The 23,813-nt window shown below is 39.8% G+C and overlaps 1 protein-coding gene across 11 annotated transcripts in view; it reads left to right on the top strand.

Moving 5' to 3' along the window:
• Positions 1-23,813, top strand: part of LOC132815543 (LIM and calponin homology domains-containing protein 1-like) — a 345,401-nt gene that overhangs the window by 312,294 nt on the left and 9,294 nt on the right. For 10 of the 11 annotated variants that reach the window (XM_060824553.1, XM_060824575.1, XM_060824556.1 and 7 more), the window contains 6 exons: positions 3-182; positions 9,809-10,035; positions 11,629-11,747; positions 12,879-13,038; positions 21,222-21,302; positions 21,563-21,671. In XM_060824553.1, the coding sequence (XP_060680536.1) occupies positions 3-182; positions 9,809-10,035; positions 11,629-11,747; positions 12,879-13,038; positions 21,222-21,302; positions 21,563-21,671 (876 nt within the window). The remainder of the gene's footprint in view (positions 1-2; positions 183-9,808; positions 10,036-11,628; positions 11,748-12,878; positions 13,039-21,221; positions 21,303-21,562; positions 21,672-23,813) is intronic. The other variant, XM_060824559.1, reaches the window with a different exon arrangement.

Here is a 23,813-nt window from a genome sequence, read left to right as displayed (position 1 = left end):
AGGAACGTAAAATTATTCAGGAAACAGTGACCCCGCTGACTCCACGATCACCAGCACTGTCTGCCCATCATCCCAATGAGTGGATCTGTCCATCAAAACGTGAGGAAAACTCTCATTCTGACCACATTGAGGGTTCCTCCATGGATCCGGAGAACACAAATGTCAAATTGCAGAAAGATGCAGTAAGTTTCGTTTGCTTAGAATGTGTTTGAAACATTTTAATTCTGTAAATACAATCATGACTATTATAGTATTACTGTTATCAGAAATAGTAAACTCTTCATTTGGTTCTAGCCCTGTGTATGATGTTTGCTTCATTATATCTTGTTCATCAACATTTGATAAAATAATATTGTCTTAATCTAAAAGACAAACTGTTATGACTTTAATAAATTTCTGGGAAAGACAATTAGGAAGACTACATCATCTTAATGTGTACATGTAGCAGCAAGAGGGAATGTCCTCTAAGACACATAAATAAAAAGGAAAGTAGCTGTGACAAGCTGGTGTTTTCATAGTGGATTCCAGATTATAGGTCTGCATTTATCATTTCTTAATTAATGATAATAAAAATTAAAATATAAATAAATAAGTGATTTGGGCAATTGGCAGCAGAATATTCACAAACCATTTGTTTTTCTAATAATTCAGCTAGTCATAATTTTTTTTTAATGGTGCCAGGTTTAGTAAAGTTACTTATGCAATTTACCATGTGGGATTTAAAATCACAATTGCTGGATTTGTTTTTCCATTCATTATTGGGATGTGGGTGCCGCTGACTGTTCAGCATTTCTTGCTCATTCCTTGTTGCTCCTGAGAAGCTGGTAGAGAGTTGTCTTCTCGAACTGCTGCAGTGCCTATGCTTAAGTGGATCCACAATGCCATTTGGGAGAGAATTCTAAGAGTTTGATCCAGCGACAGTGAAGAATTCGTGATATATTTCTAATTCAAGGTGGTGAGTGGCTTGGTGGGGAACTTGCAGCTTGTGGTGTTCCAATATATCTGCTGCCCTTGTCCTTCCAGATGGAGGTGGTTGTGGGTTTGGAAAGTACAATTTCAGGAGCTTTCCTGAATTTCTGCAGTGCATCTTGTGCATCACGCACATTGCTGCTGGAGTGTCAGAAGGAGTGAATATTTGTGAATGTGGTATGCAAGCAGGCTGTTTTTCCTGGATGGTGTTAAGTTTTTTGTGTTGTTGGAACTGAACTCATCCAGACAAGTGGAGGGTATTCTATCACACTCCTGACTTGTGCCTTGTATCTGGTGGACAGACTTTAGGGAAGTCAGGAGAAGAGTTATTAAATGGAACGAATGTTACCTTTTTGATATCATTTAAACAATTGTATGGTATAATATCAACTGTTGCAAATGTGTTGCTGGTCAAAGCACAGCAGGCCAGGCAGCATCTCAGGAATAGAGAATTCGACGTTTCGAGCATAAGCCCTTCATCAGGAATAAGAGAGAGAGCCAAGCAGGCTAAGATAAAAGGTAGGGAGGAGGGACTATGGGGAGGGGCGATGGAGGTGGGATAGGTGGAAGGAGGTCAAGGTGAGGGTGATAGGCCGGAGTGGGGTGGGGCGGAGAGGTCAGGAAGAGGATTGCAGGTTAGGAGGGTGGTGCTGAGTTGAGGGAACCGACTGAGACAAGGTGGGGGGAGGGGAAATGAGGAAACTGGAGAAATCTGAATTCATACCTTGTGGTTGGAGGGTTCCCAGGCGGAAGATGAGGCGCTCCTCCTCCAGCCGTCGTGTTGTTGTGTTCTATCCTGTTTAGAATATTCCTCAGTAAGGAATTTAATCACTGCAGGATTCAGAGTTTCTGATCTGCTTTCATAGCCACTGGCTAGTTTAATTCAATTTCTGGTCAATATAAAACCCCAGGATGCTGATAGTAGGGGATTCAGTCGGTGACGCTATTCAGTGTCAAAAGATGATGATTAGATTCTCTCCTGTTGAAGATTTTGATTGCCTGGCATATTATGAATGTTAAGCAAAAGTGAGAACTGCAAATGCTGGAGATCAGAATTTAGATTAGAGTGGTGCTGGAAAAGCACAGCAAACCAGGGAGCATCCAAGGAGCAGGAAAATCAACGTTTTGGGCAAAAGCCCTTCATCATATTATGAATGTTACTTGCTACTTGCCAGTCATCATCTGGACATTGTCTATATTTTTGCAACATTTGAACATGGGCTATTTCAGTGTCTGAGGAGTTGTGAATGGTGCTGAACATTTTGCAATAATCGGCAAATATCCCCATTTCTGACCTTATGATGCAGGGAAGGATGAAGCAGCTGAAGATGGTTGGGCCTAGGACACTATCCAGAGGAATTCCTGCAGAGACACCCTGGAGGGCTGACCTTGAACACACAACCATCTTCCTTTTTGCCAGATCCAACTAGCAGAGAGTTTTCCTCCCATTTCCATTCAGATTACAACAGGATCTTGATTAGATGGGCTGAGGCATGGCAGATGGAGTTTAATTTTGATGAACGTGAGGTGCTGCATTTTGGAAAAAGCAAATCAGAGCAAGACTTATACACTTAATGCTAAGGTCGTGGTGAGTGTTCCTGAACAAAGAGACCTTGGAGTGCAAGTTCATAGTTCATTGAAAGAGGATTTGCAGGTAGATAGGATAGTGAAGAAGGTGTTTGGTATGCTTTCCTTTATTGGTCAGAGTACTGAGTACAGGAGTTAGGAGGTTGAGTTGCGACTGTACAGGACATTGGTTAAGCCACTTTTGGAACACTGCATGCAATTCTGGTCTCCTTCCTATTGGAAAGATGTTGTGAAACTTGAAAGGGTTCAGTAAAGATTTACAAGGATGTTGCCAGGGTTGGAGCATTTGAGATATAGGGAGAGGCTGAATAGGCTGGAGCTGTTTTCCCTGGAGCGTTGGAGGCTGAGGGGTGACCTTATAGAGGTTTATAAAATCATGGATAGGATTAATAGACAAGATCTTTTCCCTGGGTTGGGGGAGTCCAGAACTAGAGGGCATAGGTATAGGGTGAGAGGGGAAAGATATAAAAAGGACCTCAGGGCAACATTTTCACACAGAGGATGGTACATGTATGGAATGAGCTGCCTGAGGAAATGGTGGAATCTGGTACAATTACTGCATTTAAAAGACATCTGAATGGGTATATGAATAGGAAGGGTTTAGCGGGATGTGGGCCAAATGCTGGCAAATGGGACTAGATTAGGTTAGGATATCTGGTCAGCCTGGACAAGTTGGACCAAAGGGTCTGTTTCCGTACTGTACATCTGGATGACTGTATGACCCCAGATGCTAGAGTTCCTTGAGGCCGCTCTCAGTCAAATGTGGGCTTATTGGAGTAGCCCATGGCCAGAGGTGGCATAAGGTGAATTTTTAGTTGGCATGGATATGGCAGAGAAGATCTTTAGCTGCAGTACCATAATTAGCTTGCCTGGTTCAGCATTAGCGTGAGATCATAAGTTAGAACAGTGGCTGCTTTGTGAAGAAGATAAACCCAAGGTAACAGGGTCTCGGCAGAACAAAGAATCATGAATAAACACAAAGTTCTGTCCAAACCACAGCTGCAGACGTCTGTAAGAAACAGTCTGATAGGAGATGTCTGGGAACAGACACCCAAAGTTTGTAATCTTGTAAGAATTAAAAGAAGTGTATGATCCCACAGAGACAAATGATAAGTTAAAAGAAGAACAAGATTATGTCTTGTAAAATCCTAGGAGTTCAGACAAGTTCATTGAACTCTAAAATGATTGTGTTTCTGTTTTACTAATGGAACCGATCTCCTCTTATTAAGTAAAAGAGGTAATGTCGAACGATTTCGAGTAAGGTTAGCAAATTTCATCTGAGAAGACAGCGTGTGACCAAAATGAATTATAGTTGCTACTGCAAGATGAAGGAGCAGTGTTTACCTGATCTTCCATGATCAGGTTGGACAAAAGCTGCTCGCAACACATTGGCTGAAGAATTCTAATGTTAGGGGTAATCATAAATTTTATATATGACTAACTTTACATATGAACTGATGTTATGAATTTTATAGCAATTAGTAAGAATTAACATCTTTTTGAATCTTCTGTGATTAGAATAGTAGGAAATATAAGACAAGTAACAGAATTTGATAAGGATAGCAATGAATATAATGAATAACAGAATTTTAACAGTCCTTAGAGGTAAGCAAGTCTGGCAAATGACTAAGAAAGAGTATAACAATTAACAATGGAATGTAAATGAATGGGTTACATTTTAAGATCCCAAGGGCTAATGATAACAGTCTGGTAAACATCAGGAGATCATGGAAAACCTAGAACTGTGCATAGATGTCCATCATTGATTGTGTGTTTTACAGGGTTGGATGTATAGATTGTGGGGGTGGGGGGTGGGGAGCGTGGTTAACAATGACATTAATGTTGAATGCAATTATAATGCAAACTGTATGAAAATGCTGTACTTGACTGGGAGGGCCAGAGTGTTCAGGAACTTCTCCAGACCCATCTCTGACATCTTTTCCCCAACAGGCTTTGACATCAAGGACTGTCTGTATTACCTCACTTCTGGATTTCAGCTCTTTGGTCCCTGTATGAACCAAGGTTGTAATGAGGTCAGGAATTGAGTTGCCCTGCCAGAACCCAAACTCAGTATCAGTGAGCAGGTTGTTGCTAAGCATTGTCAATGATATCTACCGTCATTTTACTGATGATTAAAAGTAGACTGATGGGGTGGTAATTGTCCAGGTTGGATTTGTCATGCTTTTTCAACCTGGACAGTTTTCCCCTTTGTTGGACAGATGCCAATGTTGTCTCTGTACTGGAACAACTTGCCTAGGGGAGCAGTAAGTTCTGGAAACAAGTTTTCAGAATTGTTGCTGGGATGTTGTCAGGGCCCATAGCTTTTTCATATCCAGGGTTTCAACTGTTTCTTGATATTATGTAGAGTGATGTTGGGAATCTCCTCCAGAGGTTCCCAACATCCAATTGACGCTTCTGGCTAAAGATTGCTGTGAATGCTTTAGTCTTGATTGAATGGCGGAGTGGATTTGATGGGCCGAATGGCCTTACTTCCACTCCTATGTCTTATGGTCTTATGGTCTTGTCTTTTGCAATAATGTGCTGGGCTCCATTTATGAGCCTTCTTATCCAGTGAGTTGATCTACAGTCCACCACCACTCACAATTAGATGTGTCAGGATTGCAGTGTTTAAATGTGATCTGTTAGTTGTGGAATCACTTAGCTCTGTCTATCATCTACTATTTGTGCTATTAGGCATGCAAACAGTCCCAATTTGAGCTTCATCAGGTCATTTTTAGATATGCTTGCCCTTCCACATTTTTCAATGTACCAGGATTGTTCCCTAGGTTTGACGGTAATGGTAGAGTGGGTGATACAGTGGGCTGTGAAGTTGCAGATTGCACTGGAATATGATTCTGCTGCTACTGATGCCCTATGTCCTCATGGATGCCCAGTCATGAGTTAGTAGATCTGTTCAGTGACTGTCTCCTTTAGCACAACATGATGGAGGGTATACTGAATGTGAAGGCAGATTGCTAATCCAGTAACTATAGGTTAACATAACTAGGGTAGTATCAGTGAACAGATACTGAACATATTTGGAGATCATTTCTCTATCCAGTAGTTCAGGAAAAGCATTAATCTATTTAGGTTAGTAGGTGATTAAATTGTGGATTCCGTTGTTGGATTGTTGAAGAAATACTGAGCTAGCAACAGATGGAGCCATTCCCTAGCAGCAGGAGCATAGGAATCTGGAAGTTAAATTCAGAACATTTCCATGTGAAAAATATAATCTGTGCCATATGTTCATCAGATTATGCTGCATTCAATCAGTCAGTAGTTCAGTTGACTAGTCAAGAGATGCCATGATTTTGAATTCGAGTCCTAATTTTGGGTGACCAATAAAATTTGGTTTCTCCTGGTATTCTTGTTTTCTAGGACAAGGTTTTATTAAGTTAAGCGAAGTTAAGGCACTCAGTTCAAGAGCCATTAGGGATGGACAGGAAATGGTGACCTTTGCAACAAATCCATATCCCATGAAATAACATATTTTTAAAAGTAAATAAGAAACACTTTTCTTTTAAAAATGTATCTATTGCTTATTTTGACTATTGCATTTTATTATATGAACCGGAAGGGCATATGACAAACTCTTCCATCATATTGGCAGTGGGGAATATTCCATTGTTTTGATGGAGATGAATTTCCTCACGGTTTATCTTGCTCCACTATTCTCAGTTTAGCAGAAACCCTTCCGACATACTTCAACAGAATCTCCACCAAAGTTACAGCAATGTAGCAAAATCTCAATCACAATGCATCCATTGCATTAGCATTTTAATGTAGATGCAGCATTTCTTATTTACATCTAAATAGCTAATTAATCCTCTACTCTAAGAATCTGAGCTACTGAGCATGTACAAAAGGAGCTACGCCATAGTGGAGTCTGGAGTCTGAGTCTATAAGGCTTCAGTGACACATCCTCTCTTGCTATGGCTTATAAATAGTTAATGTTTAATAAAGTCTGTTAATGCTCACTTCCAAGAGTTTTGGCCTCACATTTCTACATTGTGGCTGTAGACCCATAAGGCCAGAGGCAAGTAAGAGCTCAAAGTGAAGCTTAGTCAGTGTAGTATTACAGGTAAACCATGATATCAGCCTAGCAATCCAAACACAAAAGTGAGGGATTTACCTGAAGAAAAACTCACTGGTGGCTGGGAATACTTCGTAATGGACCAGGACACTAAACCATTAAGAGGGAAGTTCCTGCACAATATTAAAGATAGCCCACCTTAGAGAACACAGCAAGCAACAAGAAAAATCAATTAGCAGGAGTGAATAAAGCATTACAGTAAGTTGAAGTTACAGAGATTTGGAATCTATCACTTAGAAAATTCACCAACAGGAAACCCATGAATAAAAAGTCACTGTTGATGGCATTAAGGAAACCACCAGTGGAACCTCAATCCAAACTAGTTACAGAGAGGGTCACGAGCGCCAAGGGGACTATGTCACAGTTTCATCAGCAACAAAAACAGACCACAGGAGGTATCTCAGCAGGAGAGGACACAGAGGAGTCAGATGAGCTCTTATTAACAGTATGTGGCAGACTCAATGCAAGATTTCAGTTCCCCTGATTGTACAGACCCAGAGATGAATTCTGTTATGCAGAAATCACCAGAAAATCACAAAACAGCTAATTTTAATTCTGATATAGATTTGGATGTATCAATTATTTTGGAGGCTACATCGTGGTTCAGGGACAAAAAATTCTCTGATCATACCCCATTCATCTTTAGGGCATGGGAAACATTAAGATTAGAGGAAAAAGACAGATGCATCCTACCCTTTGCTACAATGGAACAGAGATAACAGTGATCTTGTATGTCATTTCTAACCATTACACTTCTTTAGCAAGTGGAGTTGCATGTGTAGCTTTAAATATTTTTCAATTATCAGACACCAGACACATTGAAGCCAGTGTTCCAGGAATCACTCTGCTGCACTCTAGTGCTATGATTGCATACAGGTAATGTAGACCATCCACTTCTCTCAAAAGAGAAGTTATAAATGGTGGGGGAAAAAACGGGGCAAACAAGGAGATGACCAGCCACCAAAAGGCATAGGAGAACTGAGGTTGATCTTTGAGGGTATAGTCCAGGAAAAGAATCCCATCATTCTGTTTGTTCAATTAGGGGAGGCTGAGACTTTAGATTTTGTTGTACTCTTGGATTTGTTGCCATTATTTCTGAAGGATAATCATCCTTTTCTTGAAGAAGTTAAAGTTGTCCACTTGTATCACAGAACTTGACAAGAAGATGCTACATCAGTAATGCAATCACAGTTAGTCTTTGAGTTGAGGAAAGACTGTCTTTCGACAGCCCTTTGATTAATTGAGCTTCATTTTCTACAAATCTGTAAGTTTGGGGCAACCAGAGATCACTACAGCAGGCAAACTGAAAACTTGTCTCCCTTCCCTCCTCTCTCAGTGTGAGTGAAGAAACAGGAAAATCCAAAAGAGATTTTAAAAACTGGAACAAGACAAGACGTAGGTCAATAGATCAACAAGCAATTTGAAGAACAATCATTACTTTACAGATGTCACATCAACATTGCTGAAATCAATAGGGAACTGTGAAAGACAATTTGATCTACCATTGTGAACTGGAAATTTGATCTTTGTTTTTTCTCACAGATAATAAATGTGTGAAACCATCTGTGTTTGTCTGTCTTAATTGAGAATGAGAGTGTATGCATTTATTATAAAGGGGTAAAGGGATGGTGCTGTTTGTTAAAACTAAATGTGTTGCAATAAAAGAAGCTATTTTCTGTTAATGACAAAACCTGGAAGTGACTTCTGCAGGCATTAGGTAGATTTGCCAGGAAGCAGTGAGCAAGAGGACGGTCAGGAGAGGGAAGCAGTGCATGTAAACAAAATTTGGAAAAAGGCAGCAACAAATGAGAGGATGGTCAGGAGAAAGAAGCAGCAAGCTCGGGGCAGGTTAGGAAAGGGAAGAGGTGCATTCGAGTAAGAGTGAGGAGAGGGATGTGGCATGTGTGTGGGAAGGGGAAAGAATGAACAGAGGGGAAGCTTGGTGTGTGGAAGAGACTCTTGGGGCGTGAGACTGTCTGCTCTAAAATCACATTGATTGAATAGCACAGGCTTCAATGACCCTGACATAAAACAACACTGAAGTGAAAGTCCTGAAGTGTGTTGTTGTATCTAAGAACATGTACAGATTTCAACCTTTGAAAAAATTACTATAAATAAGTTGACCTTTATTATTTACCTGAATATTTGATCTTAAGCTTTTGCACAAGTATAAATGGTAAATGTCTAGGTATAACACTCCATGCTAGATGTTTTATTCATGGCATAAGTTTCAAAACAGCAAAAAGCTGAAAAAAGCAAGAGAGAAATCATAATTTCCTTTGTGCATTTGTACACATGTAGACAGTTCATATTTTCTTGTGGATTTCAATTCAATGGCTGGTGAGGAGAGGCTTGAACACTTACAGACCATCTTATTCATTAAAATTCTGATAAAGGCTCAAAACCATTCTAATTAGGGTTAACTCTCATAGGTTGACTTATTTGTTCTCTCCACTGGATCTGACTGGCTTGCCACATATTTGCTACTTTCACTGTTGTTTGATTCAAACTTTAGCATCTTCAGATTTTGGTTCAAATTTTAAAGATGCATTGTTGCCAAATGGACAATATTAAAGCAATGCTGATATCTGGCACGAACTTTGGTTTGACATTACGCTAAGACTTTAGTTGTGAAAAGATGACTGTTGCAATAAATGCAGGAAATGCTGGGAATGCTCAACAGACATGGCACCATATATCGACAGAGAAATGAATGCTTCAGGTCATTGATCTTTCCTTAAAAATGGAAAAGTTTTGAGATAAAGTAGATTTAAAGCCAGACATTAGTTGGAGCCTCCATTTTCAACAATTTCATCCCCCAACAATCCTGCCCCTTCCAGGGTAGTACCACCACCAAACGCAACTTCACTTCCCCACCCCATTCAGCAAGGGACTGTTTGCTCTGTGACACTTAGGCCATTTCACTATCTTCCATCCCTTTCCCAATGCACCTTCCCATCCAATTGTGGGAGATGACACACCAGCCCATGGCTTCTTTTCCTTCTTACTACCTGAGGTACCAAATGTTACATGAATGGTAGAGGTGCTGGGTTTGCTGAGCATTTCCAGTTTTTATTTTAGAGTATTTTGCTTTCGTAGTAGACCAATGTTTCCTATTTTAATCCAAAAACCCAAATGTGCCTTTACTTCTTGGAAAAGGTGGAAGCAGAGAGTTGGCAGGCAGAAGATAAAGGACAAATGGAAGCAGAAGAGGAGCAACGATGGCAGAAGGAACAGCAACATAAATTGATGTGGAAACCAGAAGAGTCACAGACCTTTAAAAAAGATGAGACTGAACAACAGGAAAACTGGGATGAAACTGGGAAGAGCAAAGTAGAGACGCGGCACTGGCAGGAGAGCAAACAACTAGAACCTGAACAGCAAAAGTATGTATCAGTTTAAAAAAAAGTTTGCAAATGTTTTTCTAGTTCTCTAGATCAATACTTGTATCATTGCTTTTTTTTTCATTTTTGCTATCATAGTTGTATCACAGACATATTATCATTTTGATTGCTAGTGATAAACCACTATCTGATTAGGCAATGAGAGTACCAATTATATATATCTAAGTTTGTCCACTTTGACATACCAATAATCTGGAGCTTTTTAAATCTGTCTAAAATCAAATCAGAAAAGGAGTAATCTATTAATAACAAAGGCAAATAACATCTGTTTCTCGTATGGGTTCATTTGATGTGAGTAAGGGTTCAGGTCAGTGAGCCCAATGTAAGACACACTTCATTTTCTGATCATTACAATTTCTCCTCATTGCTTTACTATGTCATGATTTGAAAACTAAGTGCATTTGAAATTGAGATTATTGCTCTTTGTGCACAATCCCCAGTCTGTGCTGCCATTGAGCCGGACCCAGCAGCAGGTGTAAAGTCTCTGAAAACGTACTGACTAAAATATCAAGAAAACTGCAAAACAGGGGTCTTGGCATATGCACCTTATTCTCCAAAACCATACTCTTATTAAGCAAGACTGCATGAGTGCATTTCTTTAAGAGTTCTTCAATGTTGAACTTTAAAGACAAGGAATGTTCCCAACACATCATTTAGCTCAAACAAATAAGGTTCCATTAAAATCATACACAGGAAGTTACATTAAGTAATCAATAAAAATGCTCCCTGTTTTCAGGCCAAAAATTCCTTCCTATATGAAATGAGCTTGAACTGATTCAACGAATTCATAGTGGGCATGGACCCATCACATAAGATTGTCCCTAGTTCAGCACTGATAGAGAATCTCACTTCGAGAGAGACCTTGGGATGGCTACAATAGCAACTACAAAGTATCAATCTGGGAAAGGGTGTTCTTCTGAGATTGCAACTGCAGGACATTGCTGAGCCAAAGGAAGGAAAATCTGATGAGGGCTTCATGCTGATACTGGATGCCCAAAGTATTCCGAATTTCAATTTCCTTCCCTGAACAAGCACATTTATCTTAATATGAAGTTCAAAACCTTCAGCACAATCACAGCGTGACTATTGGTTCATGTTCACTGGATATTATTTCATAAGAGTGTGTGGGTCCTCCTCATCAGGTTCAAACTCAGATAAGTCTATTTAGGTTTTAAGCAGTGGAAGATTACTGTTAAGGTCTGGTGCCTAACTCTGAAAATGATCTATGTAACACACTTAAAAGCACACGTGTAAATAGTTTGACCTCCCGTTAGGTAATTAACCAATCATTCATTAGTATTTGTGCATGCGGTGTATCCAAGTATTTACGAAGTTGTAGAATTTTGCCCCTAAGGATGAGAAAGTTTAATTTCCACTGTTTAACATGTTAACATTCTTTCAAAAAAGTTCTCTGCCCCCAGACAGAAATAAAGCTGAAAGAAAATGAGATTATTCAACCTTGTTTGAGAGCACTGCCACACCCTGGAGTTGCAGGAATGCACAGCTTTCTTTAAAATAGTTGACCTTGAACTTACAAAACAATTTCCAGTAACATTTTGAGTTCTGTGCCAACAGGTTGACTGTCCAATCTGAAGTACACATTTTCCAAATGGACAAGGAGACTGTTAGTGAAAGACAGCCCCAAGCAATCTGGCAAATACCTTTTGCAGATCACCAGAAATTACCAGCTCAAGGTTAGACATCATCTACGTGTCTTCTGGATCTATGTCTTTATTAAAATTTCTTCTTGAAGAGTTGCTAAATGGAGACAAGAGGTCAAATCTTTTCATCTTTTATTCATCAGGAATAGAATGCAATAAACAGACTTGAAAGAAGGGACACCGATTTATATAATATGAGAAGAGGGGACTGATAGGTTGGAGTCAACTAGACGAAAGTGAGGACTGCAGATGCTGGAGATTAAGGTTGAGAGTGTTTAATTGGTTTCCAGGGATTGTCAGAACTGAACACAACAAATAAGTCTTTTTAAGATAGAAAATGTGGATTGTTTTGGTAATTCTCAAACCGTTACTATCCAGTTTTTCTCATTATCTCTTCCTGGTTCTTAGAGCTAATGAGCTTGGCACTGGACAGTTTTTTTTTCCCCTAGTCCCATTAAGAAAGCACTCATTGATTAAAGTTGTTAGCTTTGTACTGCCCCGGTATTCTTCAATAACCAGTTCAGAATTCTCTGAAAGCTGCCTGTACAAATGAGTGATGTTTTGACTGGGTGATTGTATACACAGTAGTGGAGTAATGTAGTCTTCTAGCACCAATGGAAGGAATGGTGATAGCTACTCAATGAAAATGTGGAAATGGTGACAACAGCAGGTCCTGCAGGGATTAGCCAACGTATTATTCACAAGGCCTCTTAGCAAGCCTTCATTCACAATATATGGTTACTGACAGGTTGCAGGCTGCAGACATAAAAATTACGCAGATCAGTAACCACTATCTTGGTGAAGCTTCAATAGATCAATAGAGCAGCGATGTGTATTTAAGGAAGGGTATTAATAGGGCATTTGTGGTCCAAAATGACAGGTCAGATACCAAGTCATTTGTTTGATGCAGTATGATGTTAAAACGTGGCTATAGTCCATACCATCCCTGTACCAAACATGATGATCAGCATGGAAGAGGACATTGGCATGACTGGATCCTTGATATTTTCATGTTTCTCAACTCCCATAGTGCCTACACCAGAAGTTTCATTATATTGAGATGAAATCGTTTTGTAGGTACAAGCATGTATCATCATTTTCTGATGCACATTCATTCATGGGACTCCCATTTATTTAAAACAGATACTTCTTTGCTCATTTCAGCTGCAGGATCTCCACTATTTGCTAGCAAATCATGGAATACAGAGGAACCTCCTTCGTTCCTGGAAATTCCAAGGAAACAACAACAAGGAGATGTAGTGAAGACTGGGTCTCTGGACAGAAACTGGGCTCTTCAGTCTAATACAATGGACAGAAAAAACTGGTTGGTGGTCAGATTGTTCTTTTAGGTTTATCCTAACTGCATTTTGCATTTGATTTTATGACCTTTGTAATAGACTGGCAGTAAATTTTTATGATTAGAAAGATGGGAAGCCATGAATTTCCATTATGCATTGCACAATACTATGCCTGTTGATGATGCCAGACAAATTGGCTGATGGGAGTAGAAGCTACAGTTGTGACAGAATTAATGCTACTATATCTTCAGTTGTTGTGGTCCCAAACTCTAGAATTCCATCCCTTCATCATTTTATTTTGTGTCTGTCTATCCTTTTAAAGAGGCCTTGTCAAAACATTCCTCTTTGATCTCACTTTTGATCATTGTCAAATCCTTCAGACACTATTTCTTGGTATTAATTATCTTCAACACACTTCAGCGCATTTACTTTGTTCAAGGTGCAACCTAAGTACAAATTACTGTGGGCCACTGCAATGTAAATTGAGACATATTTGTTTCGATATTGTAGTCAGTGGTGAAGCTGTATAACTTGTTGCTGACCTTGACAGACGTAGTCTGCATAACCTCTATGCAGCAGGTTTTCTTTTGTTTGACATCAGTTTGAACCTGGCAACAAGTCAAGGAGATTTCCTGGAATTCAGCAACAGTGAAGTCATCAAATGTTGTAAGCAGCCTATAAGTTGAAGTGTTTTTCACAAACAGGAAACCATAGAGTCATTGATTCATTCAACACAGAGACAGAACGCTGACCAAGTTTCCCAAACTGAACTATGCCCACTTGCCTGTGTTTGGTCCACATGCCTTCTAAGCCTTTCCTATTTATATATCTATCTAAATGCCTTTTTAATATGTTGTAGCTGTATCTGTATCTACCAATTTCTCTGGTAATTCCTTCCACACATGAACCATCTTCTGTGTGAAAACATTGCCCCTCATGTCCTTTTTAAGTCTTTCTCCTCTCACCTTTAAAAATATGCCCCCTAGTTTTGAACTTCTCCATCTTAGGGGAAAAAACTTTTACTATTCACCATATCAATGCTCCTCATGATTTTATAAACCTCTATAAGGTCACCCCTCAACCTCCTATGCTTAAGTGAAAAAAGTCCCAGCCAATCAGCCCATCCTTATAACGCAAACCCTCCGGTCCTGGTAACATTTTGATAAAACTTTTCTGAACCTTCTCCCATTTAATAATATCCTTTCCATAGGAGGGTGACCAGAACTGTCCACAGTACTCCAAAAGTGGCCTCACCAAGTCCCTCAATATGATATCTCAACTTTTATATTCAAAAGTCAGAGCAATGATGGCAAGTGTGCTAAACAGCTTCATAATCATCCTGTCTACCTGTGGTATAACTTTCAAAAATGTATATGGCAGACTTAAATTGCACCAGTACCCTTCACTTTAGATTGATTGGGGCACCTGCATGGAATTAAGGTAGAAGCTAAAATATAAATTTTAAAAATATTATTTTATTGGAATCTCCAAACAGGTGGCAGTTGTGAGAGAGGGCAATGAGCAGGGCAGCTGGGGCATTTGAAAGGATGTTCTTGGAGGGAAAGGGATCCTTGGAGGAAGGAACCATCATGAGAAGGTGGATTAAAGTCTCAAAGAGTTTCCTCAATCAGACACAAATCACATATTTACTTCTATGCAAATATGATCTTTTCCATGTTTGACCTTAATTTTCCTTAAACTTTGTAATGACCTGATGATGCCAATGGACTAAAGAGCCCCAGCTTCATGATCTTTGGGTTGACCTTGTGTTCAAATCTCATGTTACATTGTTTCTATAATATGGTTTTAAATTAAATCATTAAAAATTGCATTCCATAAATATAATGTTTGTTTTCTAGAAATGTTTGAGCAGCACTTATGAACTAAAACTTTTCACTGTACTCCCGTATTTCTGTACTTGAGTACACATGACAATAAATGATATTCTATTCTATTCTATCCTTATAGAGTCATAGAGATGTACAGCACAGAAACAGACGCTTCAGACCAACTCAACCATACTGACCAGATATTCTAACCTAATCTAGTCCCATTTGCCAGTAGTTGGCCTATATCCCTCTAAACTCTTCCTGTTCATATACCCATCCAGATACCTTTTCAATGTTGCAATTGTACTAGATTCCACCACATCCTCTGATAGCTCATTCCATACACGCACCACCCTCAGTGTGAAAATGATGCCCCTTAGGTCCCTTTTAAATTTTTCCCCTCTCGCATTAAACCTATGCCCGCTATGTCTGGACTCTCCAATCCCAGGGAAAAGACCTTGTTTATTTATCCTATCCATTCCCCTCATGATTGTATAAACCTCTATAAGGTCACCCTTAAACTACCAAAGCTCCAAGGAAAACAGCCCTAGCCTATTCAGCCTCTCCCAATAGCACAAATCCTCCACAAAACCATTTCAAGTCTCACAACATATTTCTGATAGGAAGGAGACCAGAATTGCATGTAATATTCCAATAATGGCCTAACCAATATCCTCTATAGCTGCAACATGACCTCCCAACTCCTGTACTCAATACTCTGACCAATAAAGGGAAGCATATTAAACACCACCTTCACTATCCTATCTGCCTGCAACTCCATTTTCAAGGAACTATGAACCTGCACTCCGAGGTCTCTTTGTTCAGCAACACTACCCAGGATGCCACCATTAAGCGTATATTTCTTGCTAAGATTTGCCTTTCCAAAGTGCAGCACCTCATATTTATCTAAATTAAACTCCAAGCCCCCTCCTCAGCCAATTGGCCCACCTGATCAAGATCCCATTGTACTCTGAGGTAACCTTCTTTGCTATTGATATTACTCCAATTTTGGTGTCATCTGCAAACTTACTAGCTATACCTCCTATGTTCACATCCAACTCATTGAGTGGACCCACCACCAATCCTTTTGTCATTCCACTGGTCACAGGCTTCCAGTCTGAAAAACAACCCTCCACCGCTACCCTCTGTCTTCTATCTCCGAGCAAGTTCTATATCCAATGGCTAGTTCTCCCTGTATTCCATGAGATCTAACCTTGCTAACCAGTCTCCCATGGGGAACCTTGTCGAACGCCTTACTGAAGTCCATATAGATCACATCTACTGCTCTGCCCTCATCAATCCTCTTTGTTATTTCTTCACAAAACTAATCAAGTTTGTGAGACATGATTTCCCACACACAAAGCCATGCTGACTATCCCTAATCAGTCCTTGTCTTTCCTATCCCTACATGTAAATCCTATCCCTCAGGATTCCCTCCAGCAACTATCCCACCACCAATGTCAGGCTCACCAGTCTATAGTTCCCTGGCTTTTCCTTACCATCTTTCTTAAACAGTGGCACCACGTTTGCCAACCTCTAGTCTTCCCACACCTCACCTGTGACTATCGATAATCCAGATATCTCAGCAAGAGGCCCAGCAACCACTTCCCAAGCTTCCCACAGCACTCTAGGATACACCTGATCAAGTCCTGGGGATTTATCCACTTTTATGGTTTTAAGACATCCAGCACTTCCTCCTCTGTAATATGGACATTTTTCAAGGTATCACCATCTATTTTCCCATATTCTGTATCTTCCATGTCCTTCTCCACAGTGGACATGATGCAAAATGCTCATTTAGTGTTTCTCCCATCTCCTGCGTTTCTACACATAGGCCGCCTTGCTGATCTTTGAGGGGCCCTATTCTCTCCCTAGTTACCTGACCTTTTTGTTCTTAATGTACTTACAGAATTCCTTTGGATCTCCTTAACGCTATTTGCCAATGCCATGTTATGTCCCCTTTTTGCCCTCCTGACTTCCCTCTTAAGTATACTCCTACTGCCTTTATACACTTCTAAGGATTCACTCAATCTCTGCTATCTATACCCAATATATATTTCTTTCTTTTTCTTAACTAAAACGTCAAGTTCTCTAGTTATCCAGCATTCCCTGCACCTGCTGGCCTAGCCTGTCACCCTAACAGGACAATAATGTCTCTGGATATTTGTTATCTAATTTTTGAATGGTTCCTGTTTTCCAGCCGTCCCTTTACCTGCGAACATCTGCACCCAATCAACTTTCGAATGTTCTTGCCTAATACCATCAAAATTAGCCTTCCTCCAATTTTGAAGTTCAACTTTTCGGTCAGTCTATCCTTTTCCATCTCTATTTTAAATCTAATAGAATTATGGTCACTGGCCCCAAAGTGCTCCCCCACTGACACCTCAGTCATCTGCCCACCTTATTTCCCAAGAGTAGATCAAGTTTTGCTCCTTTACTAACAGGTACATCCACAAACTGAATCAGACATTTTTCTTGTACACACTTAACAAATTCCTCTCCATCTAAACTATTAATACTACAGCAATCCCAGTCTATGTTTGGAAAGTTAAAATCCCTGACCATAGCTATCCTATTATTCTTAAAGATAACTGAAAGCTCCTTACAGATTTGTTTCTCAATTTCCTGCTGATGATTGGGAGGTTTGTAAATATAATTCTAGTAAGGTGATCATCCCTTTCTTATTTCTCAGTTCCACCCAAATAACTTCTCAGGATGTATTCCCAGTTATATGCTCCCTAAATACAGCCATAATGCTATGCCTTATCAAAAATGCTACTCCCCTCCTCTCTTGCTGCCCTGTCTATCCTTCCTAGAGCATTTGTATCCTGAAACATTAAGCTGCCTGTCCTGCCCATTCCTAAGCTATGTTTCTGTAATTGCTATGATATCCCAGTCCCATGTTCTTAACCACACCCTGAGTTCATCTGCCTTCCCTGTTAGGCCTATTGCATTGAAATAAATGCTGTTTAATTTACCAGTCCTGTGTTGTTCTCTGCTTTGTTCCTGACTATTTGACTTGCTCCTTTTCCCAACTGTACCAGTCTCAGATTGATCTCTTTCCTCACTATCTCTCTGGGTCCCACCCCACCACCTTATTAGTTTAAATCCTCCCAAGCAGCCCTGGCAAATCTCCCTGCCAGTATATTAGTCCCCTTCCAATTTAGGTGCAATCCATCCTTCTTGTACAGGTCACTTCCACCCGAGAAGAGATTCCAATGATCCAAAAATGTGAACCGTTCTCCCCTGCACCAGCTCCTCAGCCACACATTCATTTGCTCTATCTTCCTATTCCTACACTCACTAGCTCGTAGTCCCAGGAGTAATCCAGATATTACTACTCTCGAGGACCTCCTTTTTAAATTCCTGTCTAACTTCCTATTCTCTCCCTTCAGAATCTCATCCTTTTTTCTTCCTATGTCATTAGCTCCAATGTGTACAACGATCCCCTGCTGATCCCTCTCCCCTTTGAGAACATTTTGTACCTTCTCAGCAATATCCTTGATCCTAGCATCAGGGAGGCAACACACTATTCCGATTTCTCTCTGTCGGCTGAAGAAACGTCTGTCTGTGCCTCGGACTAAAGAGTCCCCTATCACAATTGATTGCTTGGAACCCTTCATGCCCCTCTTTACATTAGAGAAATTCTCGCTACCAGAAACTTGGCTGTTTGTGCTACATTCTCCTGAGAGTCCATCACCCCCTACATTTTCCAAAACCGTGTACTTGTTTGAGATGGGAATAGCCACATGAGACTCCTGCCCTACCTGCCTCCCTCTCCAACCTTTCCTGGTGGTAACCCATCTACCTGATTGTACCTTCAGGTTATCTCCCGTCCTGCAACTACAATCCATCACACCCACTAGCTCCTGTAAATTCCTCATTGCCTCTAACTGCTGCTCCAACTGATCCATGCAAACTGATAGGATTCACAACCAAACACACTTCGAGCAGACATAATCATCAGTAACGTAGAAACTTTCCCTAAACTGCCACATCCAACAGGAAAAGCATATTACTCTACTAAAGGCTATCTTTGCTCCTTAACAACCTACAGACCCAGAAAATACCATCATCTTACAGCTCTAAAAACAATGCTCCAGGTTAACTTAGCACTTATGGTTTATATTTTTAAAATTTAATTGAGAGACGGATGTCAATAAAACGTATAATCAAGAAAGAACCCACTCTACTCACTACTATAGATTTACAGCAAGGTTACACTTAAAAACTATGCACTTATCAGCTCCTGTGCTGTGAGCTCTCCCACACAGGTTCCTCCAAGGTCAGATGTGAATTTCCCTATTTGTTAATTTACCCAGATGGTCTCTGACACCCAGAGATACTTGAACTCCAACAGCAAAGGCAGTAACTGTGCAGGTTCACTGCTCTGTCAGACAGCTGTGCAGGTTTCTTTCTCTGACCATGTAGTCGGTGCCTTGGGCTGTCTTCCTCCTTTTTAAAGTGCCGCTGTTTTGATCTTTTTTACCGCAGTGTTCCAAACCAATGTGACAGCATATCAAGCAGTAATTGCTGCTCCTGGAATTCGAGGAAATTAGCTCCAACACCTTAAATACCTCAAAAAAGGAGCATCTATTACAGCCACAACTTTTTCTTGTCCTCCACCTTAGTATATCATTTAAAAAGTCAGTTACACTTCATTCAACAAGATGTAACATCTTGAGAGTAATAGTGTGAAAGTTCTTTCGTTCAATGATATCTGTGTGATTGTAGTGCATAAGAACATCTACATCTATGAAGAAATATAGAAACACTGACAGCAAATGCTGGTTTCAACATTTAACTGCACATATGCATATTTGAGAGGTCATTATCAATTTCAAAGGATCTCTGTCACTGTGGCACTGTTTGTAGAACAATCATTTTAAATCACAAGGTTCCACTCTAAGATTTCAGCATAAAGAGAAAAGCTGACTTGCTCAGTGCAGTGCTAAGGGTGTACTGCTCTGTGAAATGTGCAACTTTTTAGTTGTAGTATTTAGGTAAAAGATGAAGGGCTTATGCCCGAAATGTCGAATTTCCTATTCCTTGGATGCTGCCTGACCTGCTGTGCTTTAACCAGCAACACATTTTCAGTTGTAGTATTTAACCAAGGTGCTATCTTCTTTCTAAGCTCGACATAAAAGATCTCAAAGCACTATTTCAAAAATAACAGAGAGGTATTTTTGTCTCCCAATCTGGTTCTTGTAATCTTGTTAATGGTGGGAATTTGCTGAGCACAAATAAGCTGCAGCTTGCCTGTGTCGTAACAATGACAACACTTCAGAAGTGTTTCATTGGCTGTAAAGCACTTAAGAGATATCCTGTGGTTGTGAAAGGTACAATATATGTATTAGACTACTTTTCTTCTAACTGTTTTGCCTTCATTACTACCGCAAAACCTAGGCCAATGTATGCTAAACTTATCATAAACCAGTTTCATACTTGACTCATGAAGTGCCCTATGCTGGATAGTAAACTTCACTATTCATACCGATTCAGTATATACTACACAACTGAGCTGTCCCTTTTCACTGAATGGTAACTGAAGGCTTGAAAGATTCTCACAATATTGTATTTGGAAATATAATTGTTAAGTTCAAATAAGCATTTATTTAGTTGATTGACAGTCTGTGAATGTCTTTGAGACAGTGCATCTGTTCATGGTCTGGAGGTTTGTGTTGAATACAGAATTTTGGCAGAGTTTGCTGAGAAATAATTTGACCCCTTATAGCTTTGCAAGTAATGTGTTCACTAGAACTTTGAAAAGCATATGAGATTGACAGGGGCTTCTCAATAATAGAGGGGCATTATCAATACTCTCTTCCTCTCTAGTTTGATTTAATTGTGAAGAGCAGTCTTATAAAAGGCAGCCTGCGTCTCACTTTTTGATGTCTTTTTATTGTGGAATTGGTGCCCAGAGAATATCATAAATGCTCAGGTTGACAAATTATGCTGTATGGCAGGTTCACATCAAACCATTCCTTGGTGCTCATTAAGTACCATTTTCTTTGAAGTTGTCTTTGTACGCTACACATTTCTTTTTGTAACTTTGTTACATTTGACCAATTCAGCATAAACCTACAATGCTCCACCTTCTCACAGTGGAAAGTAACATTAACTGTTTGAACAAAGGTCAAGGTTAGGTGTTACTTTTTGACCAATCTCTCAAGACTGCCATTATATCAGAGGTGCAAGAAGTATACAAAGCCTCCAAGCACTAATGTGAAAGATAATATCCATTTATATACAGATTGCTGAAGAATGTTTGTTACTATTGTCTCCAATAATTGACCACATTAAAAATTTGATCTCCTATAAGTGGAAGTACATGAAGAAAATGCTATTGTCAAGATTATAAAATCTTTATCTTCTCCTAGGTCTGGATCTCATGAAAACTTACAATCAGGTCAATCTCCGCCACTCCCACACTCATCTCTTCAGCTACAGGCACCCAGTAGGTGGGCATCACAGAATGGAGCTGTGACACAACCAACTAACCTCTACTAAGTTGTAGTATATCACTACAGCCTAACACTCCAGCTCAAGATATACAGATAAGCATAAAAGATTGCTGTTACTGCTATTAGTCTGATTCAGAATATTGAGGTGCAGCTGTATAAGTCGTAAGGGGTCAGCAATAAAACCAACAAAGATATTTACCGTGTTTAATTCATTGAAGAAACAAATTTGAACATTGCTTCTCTGTCTTGTTTTGTAGGTCAGTCAGTGGGAAGAAGTTGTGCTCAACTTGTGGGCTTCCTCTTGGAAAAGGTGCAGCCATGATCATCGAAACACTCAGTCTATATTTCCATATTCAGTGTTTCACGGTGAGTCTATCTGCCTGACCTTTTTCAAGAAACTCTCCAACTAATTGGATTGTAGTCTGTGTTGATGGCGAACATAAATATATCATAAGTATATCACTCTGAACACCATTTTTTACAAAAGATTATAGAAATTATTATAGAATTGAAAATCTCAAAAAGTGAGAAGAGATTATTTGGCCCATCAGGTCTGTTATTCTATATTGTTTGTTCATAGAGTAAGATTCCCAATTGACCTTGAGAAAGTGGTGATCTGCCTACATGGGCTATTGGTGTGGGTACATCCACAATGTAATAAGGAACAGTGATCAGAATTTTAACTCAGTGACAAAGAAGAAATGGTGATGTGTTTCCAAGTCAAGGAGATGTGTTACCTGGAGGAGATCTTGCCCTCTGGTGCCAGACTCACCCATGAGGGGAAACATCCCCTCAACAATTACACTGGCAAACCCTGTAAGATTCCTGTATGTTTCAATGAGATCACCTCTCATTCTTCTAAACTCCAGTGAGTAGAATCACCACTGCTAAGCCCTTGCTCAATCAATCCATACTAGGAGTCATTCTGGTGCCCTTCTCTGAACTGCCTCCAATGAAATAAAAACTTTTCTTTTATATGAAAGCACCAAAACTGCTCAAAGTACTCCAGTTGTGGTCTCACCAGCACGTGGACAGTTCTAGTAAGGCTTCCTTACCCTTACACTCCAATCCCCTTGCAATAAAGACTAACATTCCATTTGCCTTCCTGATCACCTGCTGCAGCTGAGTGCTAGTTTTCTGTGTTTTGTGTGTAAGCTCACTCATATCTCTTTGTGTTTCGGTTTTCTGCAAGTTTTTTTTTCCTGCATTTAATAATACTGTTCTTTAACTTCCTCCTTCCAAGATGAACAACTTCACACTTATCTATATTATACTCCGTTTGCCAACTTTTTTCCCACTTAATTAACCTATCAGCACCTCTCTGTAAACAGTAAACTGTACACTTCTCACAACTTACCTTTTCACCTACTTTTATGTTGTCTGCAAATTTGACTACGTTATATTCACTCTCTTCCTCCATGTCATTGAGATGTATTAAAAACAGTGGAGTCTTTGCATTGATCCCTGTGAAACCTTACTGTTCACAGGTCACCAACCTGAAAAAGAACCTTTTATCTCCACTCACTGTCTCCTGTCCATGAACCAGTTCTCTATCCATACCAATATACTACTTCCAACACAAGGGGCTCTTAACTTATGACTTAAACTTTTGTGAGAAACCTTGTTAAACACCTTCTGGGAATCAAAATACAACACACCTACTGGTTCCTCTCTATCTACTCTGGTTGAAACTTCCTGAAAAAATGCTAATGAATTAGTCATATTATTTCCCTTTCACGAAGCCATATTGTAAATGCTGTAAAGTGCCTTAGCAGTTGTTCCTGCAGCTTGCATCAAGGTTTGTTTTAACTCCATAAGACAGAGATTTAGCATGAGATGAAGGTGGTTTATTGAAATAGCAAGCAAGTGGAATGTCAGGGTCATCTTTATGAACAGAGCTGAGGTGTTTCTTCAAGCAGTCACCCAGTTTGCTTTGTACTGTGTTACGTAAAAACATAAGGAATCGGCGAAGATGTAGTAGGCCTTTCGTCCCCTCAGGCCTGCTTCCCCATTCAACAGGATCATGGCTGATCTGCCCCAGGCCGCAACTCCTCAATCATGCCAGTTCATCCATTAACTTCCTGATATTTCAAAAATCTACCCATCTTCTCTTTAAATTCTCCATATGTTCTATCCTCCACAACTCTCTGGCAGCATTCACAAGAAATTGCTTCAAATCTCAGTTTTTAGTAAGTGTTGCCTTAAGCTTTAACTATGCTGGCTCATTTATCTGCTAAAATGGGGTCTAGAGTCAATTTTGAGGACTCTTGGCATACCTTTCCACTGTATATACTATTGTCTCTGCCTTTGGTCGACCAGTTCTATCAATATACAGGATGGTCTGGAACATGGGCTGTAAGGTATTATTCAATATTATGACTATATCAGGCTTTTGCTTACCTTGTCTGTGGAAAATCTCTCTCAATGTTGACACAAAATCAGAAATGTTAGTAAGAAGGTCATTTCTAGTATCAGGTTGTTCAATTACTCTAGCATTGTGATACAGCC

The sequence above is a fragment of the Hemiscyllium ocellatum genome, chromosome 1 (genome assembly GCF_020745735.1).
Source record: "Hemiscyllium ocellatum isolate sHemOce1 chromosome 1, sHemOce1.pat.X.cur, whole genome shotgun sequence".
Taxonomy (NCBI): domain Eukaryota; kingdom Metazoa; phylum Chordata; class Chondrichthyes; order Orectolobiformes; family Hemiscylliidae; genus Hemiscyllium; species Hemiscyllium ocellatum.
This window is presented reverse-complemented; position numbering and strand designations above follow the sequence as displayed.